The sequence below is a fragment of the Macrobrachium rosenbergii genome, chromosome 4, assembly GCF_040412425.1.
Source record: "Macrobrachium rosenbergii isolate ZJJX-2024 chromosome 4, ASM4041242v1, whole genome shotgun sequence".
NCBI lineage: Eukaryota > Metazoa > Arthropoda > Malacostraca > Decapoda > Palaemonidae > Macrobrachium > Macrobrachium rosenbergii.
Genome location: NC_089744.1, coordinates 19,767,501 through 19,781,468, shown reverse-complemented (window position 1 = coordinate 19,781,468; position 13,968 = coordinate 19,767,501). Strand labels below are relative to the sequence as shown.

General features: G+C 36.6%; 1 protein-coding gene across 1 annotated transcript; it reads left to right on the top strand.

Annotated features, from left to right (window-relative positions):
* Positions 1-8,926: 8,926 nt before the first annotated feature.
* On the top strand, positions 8,927-12,136 carry LOC136830930 (homeobox protein slou-like). Its single transcript, XM_067090899.1, has 2 exons — positions 8,927-9,790; positions 11,322-12,136. The coding sequence occupies exons 1-2, from the start codon at positions 9,157-9,159 to the stop codon at positions 11,858-11,860; spliced, it is 1,173 nt and encodes a 390-aa protein (XP_066947000.1). The 5' UTR covers positions 8,927-9,156; the 3' UTR covers positions 11,861-12,136.
* Positions 12,137-13,968: the final 1,832 nt, after the last annotated feature.

Here is a 13,968-nt window from a genome sequence, read left to right as displayed (position 1 = left end):
TCTCTCTCTCTCTTCTGTTCTTATCTCTCTCTCTCCATCTTTTATCAGATTTCCACATTCCTCTTAATTATGTTCTTTGTTTTCCATTTGTTTCTTATACTACTTCCATCTCTCTCTCTCTCTCTCTCTCTCTCTCTCTCTCTCTCTCTCTCTCTCTCTCTCTCTCTCTCTCTCTCTCTCTGTTCTTATGGCTATCTCTCTCCTACATCTTTTTATCAGATTTCCACATACCTCCTACTTAATTATGTTCTTTGTTTTCCATTTGTTTCTAAACTACTACTCTTCCATTTCTGCTCTCTCTCTCTCTCTCTCTCTCTCTCTCTCTCTCTCTCTCTCTCTCTCTCTCTCTGTTCTTATGGCTATCTCTCTCCTGCATCTTTTTATCAGATTTCCACATACCTCCTACTTAATTATGTTCTTTGTTTTCCATTTGTTTCTCTCTCTCTGCATCTCTCTATCCTTCTGTTCTTATGGCTATCTCTCTCCTACATCTTTTATCAGATTTCCACATACCTCCTACTTAATTATGTTCTTTGTTTTCCATTTGTTTCTAAACTTGTTTCCAAATCTTTTATCAGATTTCCACATACCTTCCATTTCTTTGTTTTCCATTTGATTCTCTCTCTCTTCTTTCTCTCTCTCTCTCTCTCTCTCTCTCTCTCTCTCTCTCTCTCTCTCTCTCTCTCTCCTTCTGTTCTTATGGCTATCTCTCTCCTGTATCTTTTTATTAGATTTCCACATACCTCCTAAATTTGTTTCTAAACTTTTCTCTCTCTCTCTCTCTCTCTCTCTCTCTCTCTCTCTCTTCTCTCTCTTGTAACTTACTCAAAATGGCCGGCTCAAGTGTTTTTTTGTACCGGAGGACGTAAGTTGCACGCTGCTATGATCAATAATGCTAAATAGATCCATGGCGAGAGCAAATGGATATAATAATCATCTTTTTATCAGTTATGCAGTTGAAACACGGAAAGATTTTAAATAATTGAGATTATTTCTGCGCCAACAGCTGTTCAGGAAGGCAATTTAAGCTATCTACAACTTTCTTGACAAATTTAGTTAAATAATTTATTTCTGAGAAAAATAAAAATGCATCTGAATGGCTTGCTTTTTTATCCATGCTTAGATGCATGATGGGAATATCTGTTTGACAAGAATATTATTTTAAAAATACTCATAGTAACATGAGTCTCGAAATGGAGAAACAAATCCACAATTATTATGGGTACATATATCTAAAAATAAATCTCTACTGAGAGCTTTCGGGGATCGAACTCTGTAGAGATTTGTTTTTCAATATATTTAACCCATACATAACAGTGAATTGGTTTCTCCAAGAATATTATTACTATTATTATTATTGACACATTCGTATTATCTATAATAACCAGACTATTGTTTGGAATAAGTTGAAAATACTTTAAATAGACGAGAAAGCTCCACAAAACACAACATTAAAAACAAGAAGAAAAGAGGAAATGAGGACAAGTTAACAGAAGAAAACATTTCATTAAAGACACCAGTTCACAGAATTTTTGAAACAATGCTTTAACCTGACTCGCCTTCCTCTCTCCTTCGGTCCTGGGTTCGATAAGGATTAATGTACTTGTTCATTGGCCTCTCTTTAAAGAGTATACCGTGCACATTCGTCGAAGAGACGCACTTTCATTCCAAGTTCTTTCAGAAATCTCTTTAAGTTTTAAAACGGAGGGTGTCCTTTTTTCGTAATCATGGACCCGATTATTACCTGTAACGTAGTTGTTTCTAGCCTCTTTACTGAGCGCACATGCCGTCTCTGCCCTCCCAATTCCACGATAATTTCAAAGCCCAAAGAACGGCGTCGCGTAACGCGCTAACTTTTGAAACAGTTTGTGCTTTTATTGCCTCCAGTTCACTCCGTCTTTACGGCCGTCCGTACACCCAACCCTCGTCAGCGTTCAGGATACGGTATTGTCTCTCATTTAAAATCTATAAAATCTCTTAAATGCTCCGGTTACTTGCAAGGGGGACTTCTTTCATTCAAGATCCAAGACCAGAGTAGCCGTTTCGTGTGTTTACGAAAAGGAGAGAAGATTCTTCTTCTTCGTCTTCGGCGTTCGAAGCTGGAGTTCAGTCACAAGGAAAAGCTGGTGAGGGAAGTCTCGAATTCTGCGTTATTACTCAAGTTCAAATTGACCCCAAGGTTCCTTATTTTGATTGTCTACCGTAGCGCTGGAAAATGTGGTCCATAAAAATAATACATCTGTCCTTGTTAAAACTTTGGGGATGCTTGGGAGAGAGAGAGAGAGAGAGAGAGAGAGAGAGAGAGAGAGAGAGAGAGAGAGAGAGAGAGAGAGAGAGAGCCAAACACAAGTTTTGCTGTTGACACAACAAACTTTGGCATTATACAAAATATTGACTGATTTATCCATATAATTTCACATTTACTTAAATGCATTTATCCTTATATGTTCCACGGAGATTTAATTAATGAATTGTTGTAACCAGTGTCCTTTAAAATAGAAAGGGAGAGGAACAAGAGTGAGGCTTAATTTTGGAAGATTAAATAACTGCGTCTTAGAAGATGGAAGTTTTTAAGACTTATGGAAAGTGGCAGCAAGAAGAAAATTCCAATGGATTACTGATTTACCCAAAATTACTGTAGAAAAGGTTACCTGACGAGTATTATGAGGCCATCTGATGAGGGAAAAAATTATTTTCTTCAGCCAAACAGAATAGCAGCCAAAGTTATACCTACAGAAAAGAGACATAGAACCCTTCTTGTACAGAAGAGAAAGTCACTGATCAAGCGATTCAGTTCAGTTGTGTGGACTCAGGAGACAGATATAGTTAAGAATTCTAAAATGAGAGAACAATAATCCTCAGAGAAATACGTAAGACTAAAAGAATCCTAAATATCTGGACCACACAAAATAGGGATGAAGTGGTGTGTTCTGTCAATATTCTCATTAAATAGACGAGTTGGATGGAAGGGTAGATGGATCATGAACAGGAAGTGAATGTTAAGGGCACCAAATTTATTGAAGTTACGGTGCGCTTACTTAGGTACGATCATAAAATCATTGTTGATAAATTAAGAAAGAAATTAAGAGCACTAGGAGACTAAGTTAGAGCAGTAAGATTAATTGGCGAGTTGAATCATGGGCAAAATGATGAATATAAGAGACACTGCAGGAAATTCATTGGTAGGGAGCTGAAACGTAATATCTGAGAAAGCAAAGCTCTGAAGAGCTCTGACACAAATGGAGGAGAGATCAGATGTTGTGAAGGCAGGGATAAACAAATATAAACAACTTAACAGAAAGCTAGATATTAACTTACAAAGACGAATAAAACAATGAAGAAGGCAGACTTTGTCAAATGCCTTGGATATTTCACATTAAGAAGGCCTGGTTTGGTTAGTTGAGGTAAGATTAAGATAAGATAGGGATATGAGTTTGAATGAACCCTTTACAATTTTTTTTCAGCAAGTAAGACATGTAAATCAACAAAATTGTACTTAAGTAAGCATTGTTTTATATAACTAAGATTCGGAGATGATGAAAACAAAGGTTTGAAATAATATTAGATGAAAAGGGGATGAGTTTTCATATTTTTAGGGAAAATGATATCCAGTGCTGGTCCTCTCGACATGGAGTGTGGCATGAAAGATTGAAGAAGGGCAAATCAAACAATGGACAGTCTGAGTCAGATTTGGAAAACGAATAGGTTAAAACAGTATAAGAAAGTAAGAAATACATAAAAGTTTAACACAATTTGTATCGCAGTACGGAAATGAGTCGTAGTAGGACAATGAAACTTTATCTAAAAGATTCTGTCGAGTCAAAAATAAAGCATTAAGAGGAATATTTGCTGTCGGATGGAGCGATAGAGTTAGAATTGGTACCACAAGGGGAAATTTTGGAAGTTCCGTAAGTACACGAGGTAATATTGGGATGGCGTGGACGGGGCCTTCGAGTTCCTATAGTCACCAGAGGTGTTCAAAGACCCAGAGCTACTTGGATAAGAGCTAGGGGAAGGGAGGCCGTCGCTGAGTGGAGATTATTGGAAGATAAAGCACAGGAAAGACATGAGTGGCGGAATTTCAGAGTCCCTTTGCTTTACACAGTGTGGTAGGCAATATGACCGGTAGATTCTACACACATATATATATATATATATATATATATATATATATATATATATATATATATATATATATATATATATATATATATAATGTATAATCTACTATATCACTTTTGAATAATATATATATATATGTAGTATTTATTAGCCATAATGCCCTCTTATTTCTCGGTTTCTTCACATTTTGGACACTATTGTCACTACGAAGCCTAAAACCAAATGAAAATAAATGAAGATATATTGATCCCTAGCCGAGACTCGATCCCGGGTCGGAATATCAGCATGAGGCATCGTATTTTATTTATATTCATTTGATTCTAGGCTCCGTAGTGGCAAGAGTGTCCAAAATGTGAAGAAATCCAGAAGTTAAAGGGCATTAAGGCTAAGAAATACCACACAAACACACACACACACACACACACATATATATATATAATTTTATATCATATATATATATATATATATATATATATATATCACATCACCGTGATTTATACACGAACATTAAGCTACAAATGTAGTTTAATATCCAATTCTCTCTAACTCGGATATAATATATGTAGTACATTTATACCGAAGGGGAATTATAATAATTGTTAAGTGGTTCGTCGTCTCACGGACTTGAACCGCCGAACACGAGAACCAACGACGTTCAGTGACGCGCGCCTTAAACCAGTGGGCTATCATATATTTATATATATATATATATATATATATATATATATATATATATATATATATATATATATATATATATATATATATATATATATATATATATATATATATATGTATGTACACATATATATACAGTATATATATATATATATATATATATATATATATATATATATATATATATATATATATATATATATATATGTGAGTGTGTGTGTGTGCGTGTGTGTTGTGTGTGTGTGATAATGTGGACTATTTGTCCGAGAAAGCTTGTAACTTTTTCTGAATAAATACTCCATTAGATACCATCCAGTTTGAACGAGGTCCTTTTAGTAATATATATGTGTGTGTGTGTGTGTGTTAAGCAATTATAAATATTTTGGAATAAATATATTAGTAACATAAAAATACGTTTAAATAAATGAACTGGACTTGAGCTCAAGCAAGAGAACTCAAATCAGCAAACCAGGCTACAGTCCAAATACCGCGGCTCAACCTTCAAGTGATGACACTGGTCCCTCGGCCGTCAACAGCGGAAAGCAAGATCTTCGGCGCCAGACCTAACACAATAACCCCAAATGACAGCGCAGATAATTCAATCAATTAATCAGAACATAATAATAAGTGCTGAACTTCCCAATCACCTAGAAGTGATCCTTTCTTGGATAAGTGGACTGGTTACAGAAGCTTCGCCACTTGCAGTGTTAATGGAAGGTTAAGCTTGTTGACATAAGACCTATTTCGTGTCATTTTCAAAGCAAGAATTTTATTGGATGGTGTTCTTGACTTCATAATAATAATAATAATAATAATAATAATAATAATAATAATAATAATAATAATAATAATAATAATAATTGTCAAAATTCTTATGGTTTGACGCTAGTAATGATGTCAGAATCAGTAAACATAAATTTTAGGATGAGGAACAACTAAAGCATAGTTTAAATTCTTTATTTGGACGTTTCGGAACTACTCTGGAGCCATTTTTAGTGACTATAAAAAAGAAAATGGTCCAAGAGCACTATCGGAACCAGGTGGAGGGGGCAACTGGGCACGTGCCCCCCCATGAAAAATAATGACAAAATAATAATATTGAAGATTTAGATAATAATAACATAAATAAGAAATATAAAATTCAGAAAAATAATAAATCTATTATAGAAATAATATATATATATATATATATATATATATATATATATATATATATATATATATATATATATATATATATATATATATATATATATATTATTTCTATAATAGATTTATTATTTTTTCTGAATTTTTATATTTCTTATTTATGTTATTATTATCTAAATTTCAAAAAAATTTCATGGCAGGCACCAATTTTCATATTATACATACATATATACAGTATGTTTGTGTATATATATATATATATATATATATATATATATATATATATATATATATACATATATACACACACACATACTATATATATGTATGTATAATATGAAAATTGGTGCCTGCCATGAAATTTTTTTGGACCCGGTAGTACCCCAGAGTATCCCGAAACGCAAAAATATTGGGTTAAAAACATGCTTTATTTGTCCTTGGCCCTAAAATTGATTTGTCTTATAAGCTGTCCAAAATCCACACCAGTTACACCATCCTCAGAAATAAATAATGCAAAAAATACCCTATCATATTCTTTTATGATGGAATAGCAAACAATGAATCATATCTAAAAAAAAAAAAGACAAAAAGAGAGAGACAGAGAAAAAGAGAGACAAATCGAGGGGCCGATCATTGTCACGCCAACTCATACTTAAGTCATCTTTCTGTTTGTCTACTTTTTTCACATCATCCCACGCAGCAGAATGTCTTTTACATTGTGACCACCTGACCTTTTTTTGGGTAGACCTTACAAGAAGTAACGTTATTCTTGGCGTTAAATCCTTGAAGTAACGTTATTCACTTGTGCGTTAAATCCTATGTACAGTACTATTATATCACTTGTATATATATATATGTATATATATATATATATATATATATATATATATATATATATATATATATATATATATATATATATATATGTATATTTATGTATATATATATTCATTATATATATATATATATATATATATATATGTGTGTGTACGTATGTATGTATATGTTGTTGTTGCCAGTTCTTATGTTCCTGTGGTTCAGTGAGAGTAACTGTTAGTGTACGTGTGTATGTGTGTTTGTTTGTGTGTGTGTGTGTGAGAGAGAGAGAGAGAGAGAGAGAGAGAGAGAGAGAGAGAGAGAGAGAGAGAGAATAGGAATGTTTCCATCTCTTCTTAGATAAAGGAAGATGAAATCAAGCACTAGGTTTCTGTCAAAGTAGGATATTTTTCGCTTGTTACTGAACTTTTCGAATTCTTAAGAACAGTCCCATTTCCGAAAAGAGCTGTTCTTGGAATGTTACCTATTCTCTCATTAACACTGAGCTTATAAATGGGTTTTAGTCTCCTAAACTGTAGCTCCCATAATGTTTCAATCTAAGGCTGAAGAAATATAATCGGAATTAAAACTAAGTTCTGAAATTTTCGAAGGCATGTTTCGCTACCCTTTACGTGAAAGAATTTGCAAAGATAGCCAAAGGGTAAAGCTTCCCTGGAGAAGTAGAGAACGATGTTTTAACTCAAAAGTAGTTTTGAATTATGAGCAAGTTAAATTGCTAATGAAAAACTTATTCGAAGTAATTTAATACGGTCTTGAATACCAAGGATTTTCTTTCCATTAAATCAAAATACATATGATTTTATAGCCTCGACTTTGAATGGAATGAGAAGCAATCATGTATAAGCAAAGACGGAAAATCAAAGTATTTAGTCTAGCAGCTTTTAATTCATTCAGTTTGTGAGATAGCTGATCAGCTAATGAATATTGACACGAACACACCCTCACAAACGCCTTCGAGGTGTTTGTGTAAAACACAAACAATAATTGTACGCTTGTTCCTACATCATATCCGTTTACATTTTGCCTATATTTCCCCTCGCCCCCTTTTTCATTTATTTCCCCACAGAAATTCTCTTTCTTTCTCCCCTCCCCCTTCCCACATCCCCACCCCCCACGGACACGAAACCGACCTTTTAAAATTTTGTGGGGAGGGTGAAGGGCCGGCGGGGATGACCCTCCCGACCCCGCCCTCTAGCGTTAATTAAAACCCGGGCGTCGAAGAAACAAACAACAAGAGGCGAAGATAATAATGTGGCTGCCAGAGTTAATCTGGTCTGATAACCTTACACACACCCAGGCCAGTCTCCAGATCACGCTCGCTCCCTGCTTCCGCCACTGCTCTCACTTACACCGCTAGTTAATGAGCTGCCCCTCCCATCCACCTCCCTCCTACCCCCTCCCAAACCCTCCCGTTCCACTTGACCCCCACCTCTCTCTCTTTCTCTCTCTTTCTCTCTCAGCCTTTCTCCTCACCTCTCTCTCTCACTCTCTCTCACTCTCTCTCCCCACCGGCCCCTTCCCCCTTTCTCTCGCTGTGGTTACCCAGGACCAAACAAAGTGCTTCAAAGTGGCTAAGTGAGTAAAGTTTAGACTGGAGTCCTCCGAGACCTTAATGTAAGTCAGGGGTTGAAATCAAGTTTGGGGTGGGAAAATTATGTTTGCTTGGGGGCCTTGAGCGTTGAAGGCGCCCTCCCCGTCCCCCCCCCAATCCCCGTGCTGCCGGTATGCCCCCTCCCCTCCTCCCCGACATGTCTAGAAGCTCAGGAGGGTAACAACGTAGGTGTGAAATGGAATTCTTGAGGAGGTAATCGTATTTTCGCATCATCATTAACCGGGTGATGATTCTTTTACCATCCCTCCTCCTCTGCAGTCAACCTCGGCCAATCAGCGCCCGCTTCACAATCATCCTCTGTAAACAATCTTCCTCAGCCATTGGCGAGCCGCGTCGCATCTCCCTTAGCGCGGCTTGAGCCAATGAGAGGCCGGTGTGTATCACGGATCAATCTCTCTGGACCAATGGCAAGTGTGTTTAGATAAGTAGGGATTTCAGTAGCCAATTACTGTCGTCATTAAGTTGGGTGAAGCCTCATTTGGTAAACTCGCCCCATGGCTCGGGAGTTGTTTAGCAACATCCAATATATCATCTGCCAGAGAGAAGAGCGGTTAGTCGTTCGCTGGGAGTTGGAAAGAGCGGACGCAAGCAGTGAGAGGTACGGGCGCCCTTGACACGCCATTCCGAAATATAAACTTTGGGAAACTTTTGCTCGTCACGACAATAAGAAAGGATTCTTTGTGAGTGCCCAAAATAATGAGTTTCTAAAAACGCCTTCACTAAACCTTTCTTCCTTTCAAAAACTTTCGCTTTCGAATATGGATTCGAGATCAGTGTCCCCCGATTCCGTCTTGCCCCGAGTTCAGAAGCAACAGCATCCTCCTCCTCCTCTTCCTCCGCCGCCGCCTCAAGACCAGACTCAAGTCCAGATGGTTCCCAGCACGACTTCACCGATGGATCTCAGCTACCCGCTGGTCAGCAGACACATCGTCGTCGATAACAGCAGACAAAACAGCGGGAACACAGCCACAGATACCACCACAGCCACCATGAGCAGCAGCTGCAGCAGTCCCTCCTCGGTGCGGTGCCACGGCGATGGCAACAACAACAGTCCGGCGGTGAACGCTTCGTCAGAAGCCCACCAAAGCATCAGACCCTCCTCTCAAAACGCCGCTTTGTCGCCCGATAGCCGGGGGCTGAGTAGCATTCAGACATCCCCGTCGGGTCCTCCTCCACAGTCGCTCCCTCTGTCCGTTTCCTCGCGGTCGCGGGAGGCCCCCCAGCACCTTCCTCCGACGTCAGAGACGCAAGGCTTGAGGCACACGCCCTTCTCCGTCATGGATATCCTCGATCCCAACAAATTCACGGGGCGTGTCCAGGTCACGACGTCGGGAGAGGTTACGTCATCCATAGACGACTCGCAGCTCCACGCCGACACGTCTGCTCTTTGTGGTGAGATCCGAGTCTTTTTTAGATGCAAAATATATCAGCATGGGACATATTTTTAAGCGATATATTTGTCACTTTTAATTTTTAATAGTGTTTCGTTTATACTTCGTTTTCCGCGTGGTTTATCACCGATTTATTTAAGTAATAAAGTAAATCCAAGTACTACGTACTATGCATAGCGAAGATGATCAGTCATGTTCCGCAACTTTAGTCAGAAGTATAAACTGGAAAAGATTTGACTTCCATGTTTTGTCGAAAGATGTCCTTGTATTTTTCTGCTCCATTACGTTTCATTACTTGGGTATGCTTCTGAATTTGTTTTTATGTACTGAAATTGGAACAGTAACGAGACTAAGGAAAAAAATTTTGAAAGGGAAGAAGTTTAGGACATACCTCTGCGCTTAACCTCATTTTATTTATTTTTTTTAATTTATTGTCTGCTTGTTTTATTAACCTCACCGTTACATCCTTTCAGTGACGCCACAAAGGAGAATTTTTTTCGTGTTGTTGTATTTCAATTTTTAAAAAAATCATTCCTTTTATTAATATTGTAACCCTTATTTTTTCATTGCTGTTATTACTTTTCTGTGTAAACAATGCCATATGAGACACGGGTTTATGAATTCCTCGGTAACGATATGCATGAAAGCTGCACCTTGCGTTATATAATAAAAAGATACCGACTTTCATGGTTAGCATGTAATACTTTTAGGAGATAACTTTTATAACAATAACAGCAAAAGTCCTTATTAGCGGAGGAACCGAAGGCCATTTTCATTTTCGGTTGTACCTCTTGATTTGTAGAAAAAGAAAGGACGAACATCATCGTATAAAACTTTCTGCCTTGTGTTTTTACCTGAGATTTTTAGAAGAAATGCAATAAACATAATGGAAAAATTTATTTTGACCAGCCAACGCGGATTTACTGAACTGACCACTCCAACAAAATGCCATTTAAACGTTTTCTGTCGTTGACTTTTATCGATGCAAATATTTCTGCCGCTGAAAATTGTTTTCATTGACAGCGCTTTATTGAGGTTGAAGTTGCAAATATCTTTTTATCAAAATATGATAAACTTAGAAATAAACTTTTTATGTGTGTTGTCGGAAAAAATAAGTGCTTTATTGCCTAATTTTATGTTTCAAAATCTAATAGGATGTTGAACTAGACTTTTAGCAATTGCAATACATGGTTTGCTTTGAGTTACATTTAAAAAAATCCGAAGGGAAAAATGTTTTACAAAATTGCTAAAACGGTCATGAATATTAAAAACATTTACGAAATTTATGAACATTAAGAAACTGACTGAATATTTCAAAGTAATCCTTTGCTAACGATTTTGATTATAATGATAATTAGTATTATTTACAACCGTATAAGAATTATTATTATTATTATTATTATTATTATTATTATTATTATTATTATTATTATTATTATCATTATTATTAGCAGTATCAACATTGCTATAGTTTTTATTTTGATTTTGATATATATGTTAACCTTGGAAACGTTCCCTTGTCCTTTCTTCAGACTCGGACTCAGAACTAAGCGTCGGAGGCGCCGGCGGTAGCGATGACGGGGGCGACGATGGCTGCGACGGCATGGGCGACAACGACGACCTCGGGGACAAGGACGACGACGGCGTGGCCTCCAAGAAGCGGAAGTGCGAGGCCGGCGGAGGCAAACCCCGAAGGGCGCGAACGGCCTTCACCTACGAGCAGCTGGTGGCCCTCGAGAACAAGTTCAAACATACCCGCTACTTGAGCGTCTGCGAGCGGCTGAACTTGGCCCTGGCGCTCAACCTGACGGAGACTCAGGTCAAGATCTGGTTCCAGAACCGCCGCACGAAGTGGAAGAAGCAGAACCCCGGCTGCGACGTCAACACGCCCACCCAGCCGCCCAGTCCACCGGGTTTGTTGGCTTACCCTGGGGGCTTGCTGCACCATCCAGGCCCTCCGCTCCTCTGCCCCGCCCCCTTGACGTACCTGGGGGCCCAAGGGGGGAACTCTTCGCCTTTCCCCGCCCAGGGGGCGCTCACGGCCCTCTATCTACACCATCTGAAGAACTGACATCCCGTTCACGAATAAGGCAGCCCCTCCGTCTCCGCAACTCCAGATGTTCAGTTCGCCCGAAGGATCTTCGCCAGGAGCGTCGTCGCCTCCCGACATCCGCTGGGGAGGGCGAGGGGCCAGCCAGAAGCAGCAGAGGACGGGCGAGCCCTGAAAAACCAAAGCTCACGTTTGTATATTCCATTATGTCTGTTATTTTTGTGTCTCGAAAAGTGTGTCACAGCTACTCTGGTGGTAAGGTATTGTTATATATTTAAATAAATTTTATTTAACATATTTCACTATAGATTTTGATTCTTAAGAGTTTTTCCTTATGAATAGAACATAACTATAAAAGGAGTCAAATTAAGTAAAAGAATATTTCCATTTGCGTGAAGAAAATTATTAAAATATGATGTGGTTCGGAACTCAAGTTCAGCCATCTAATATATTCGCCAAACAATAGATCATTGTTAGTTTGAATAAGACACAGGCTGAACTTGAGAAAATTGCGAATCTGTCTGTGCAAATGAAATAAGATCAACAACGATTGTTTTCAGGGACATATGACAGCTAAGTAGCACTGAAATGCTGGAAAATATATTGCAGTACCATCATTATCAAAATGCTTCTTCATTATGTAATCTGAGCCTGTTGTTTTCATCATAACAACATATAAAGTCTTTTGTATAATGAATACAACTCAGTTTAACAGAAGGCGTGAGAATAATTAAGGACAACAGACGCTAAAGAGCCTTAATGAATATGCTAATGAACGTTTCCCAGGCAATGGACGATTGCAGCGGGAAATTTACACTCCATGGATTGCAAACCCTCGCTAATGACTACCCCTCCAGCTTTTCCCCATGGCTGATGTTATACGCACTCACACACACTCACGCACGTGCACACACACACACACACACATATATATATATATATATATATATATATATATATATATATATATATATATATATATATATTAATGTAATGGATACGAATGCATATAAATTTCTTCCACCAATATTCAGCCAAAAGTACATTTCATAGGGACTTGCCTTATTTAATTATGGGAAAATTTTAATATTCATAACACTCACAATATACATGACTACAGGGACACACGCTATATTATATATATATATATATATATATATATATATATATATATATATATATATATATATATATATATATATATATATATATATATATATATATATGTATATATATAATTATATATTATATAATATATGTATGTATACATATATAACTATATTACAGACTACTGAAACGTTTTGTAGAATACTGCTTAAAGACACACACACATATATATATATATATATATATATATATATATATATATATATATATATATATATATATATATTTATATTATATATATATATATATATATATATATATATATATATATATATATATATATATATATATATATACAGTATATATGGCCAGTCCCTTTGATGGAGGAGAGAGAACCAATTAAGAACTATCTTGTTGCAGGAAAAATATATTGACAGCTTAACGGATGACGGTTATTCTTGATTAGTAACAACTGGTGATAATTGTTAATTGCTTTCATTTAGTGTTGTTCATCTCATTTTAGTTTTTAAAAAGTTTACTCTTATATCCGAAATGTTAGTTAGCTGATATTTAGTTTTTTTTTTTTTTTTTGCTGGTCATAGGGTCTGGATAGGGCTGATTTTTTAAATGTAAAATTTGTCTTAAACTTCTTGAAAGGAATCTCGTTATCAGTTGCTGAAATTATGTTTTCTAGTTTTGATGACAATCATGCTAAACATTGTTAAAACCAGATTTCCTCCCCAATTTTGAAACATTTCTTAACCATAGATTATTAAAATAAAATTCTAGAAATTAATATATCAAATATAACTGATTAAACTCATGTAATAAAATTTTCATAGAATTAATCAGAAAGATAGACTACTCTACTAAATTGCTGGAGGAGAAATTTATAGACATTCATAAAAACTATATTTCACAGCTATATTCAAGTCAGATAAACTTGTTTATTATGAAATCGAGGTTTGACCATTAATTTTTATTGATAATGGGTCTGCTAACTTATCAAGAATATTAGTATA

Excerpts from the sequence above, each read along its gene's own strand:
- LOC136830930 (XM_067090899.1), top strand. The coding sequence starts at position 9,157 with ATGGATTCGAGATCAGTGTCCCCCGATTCCGTCTTGCCCCGAGTTCAG. Across the intron at positions 9,791-11,321 it reads CGACACGTCTGCTCTTTGTG|ACTCGGACTCAGAACTAAGC; the intron begins GTGAGATCCGAG and ends TCCTTTCTTCAG.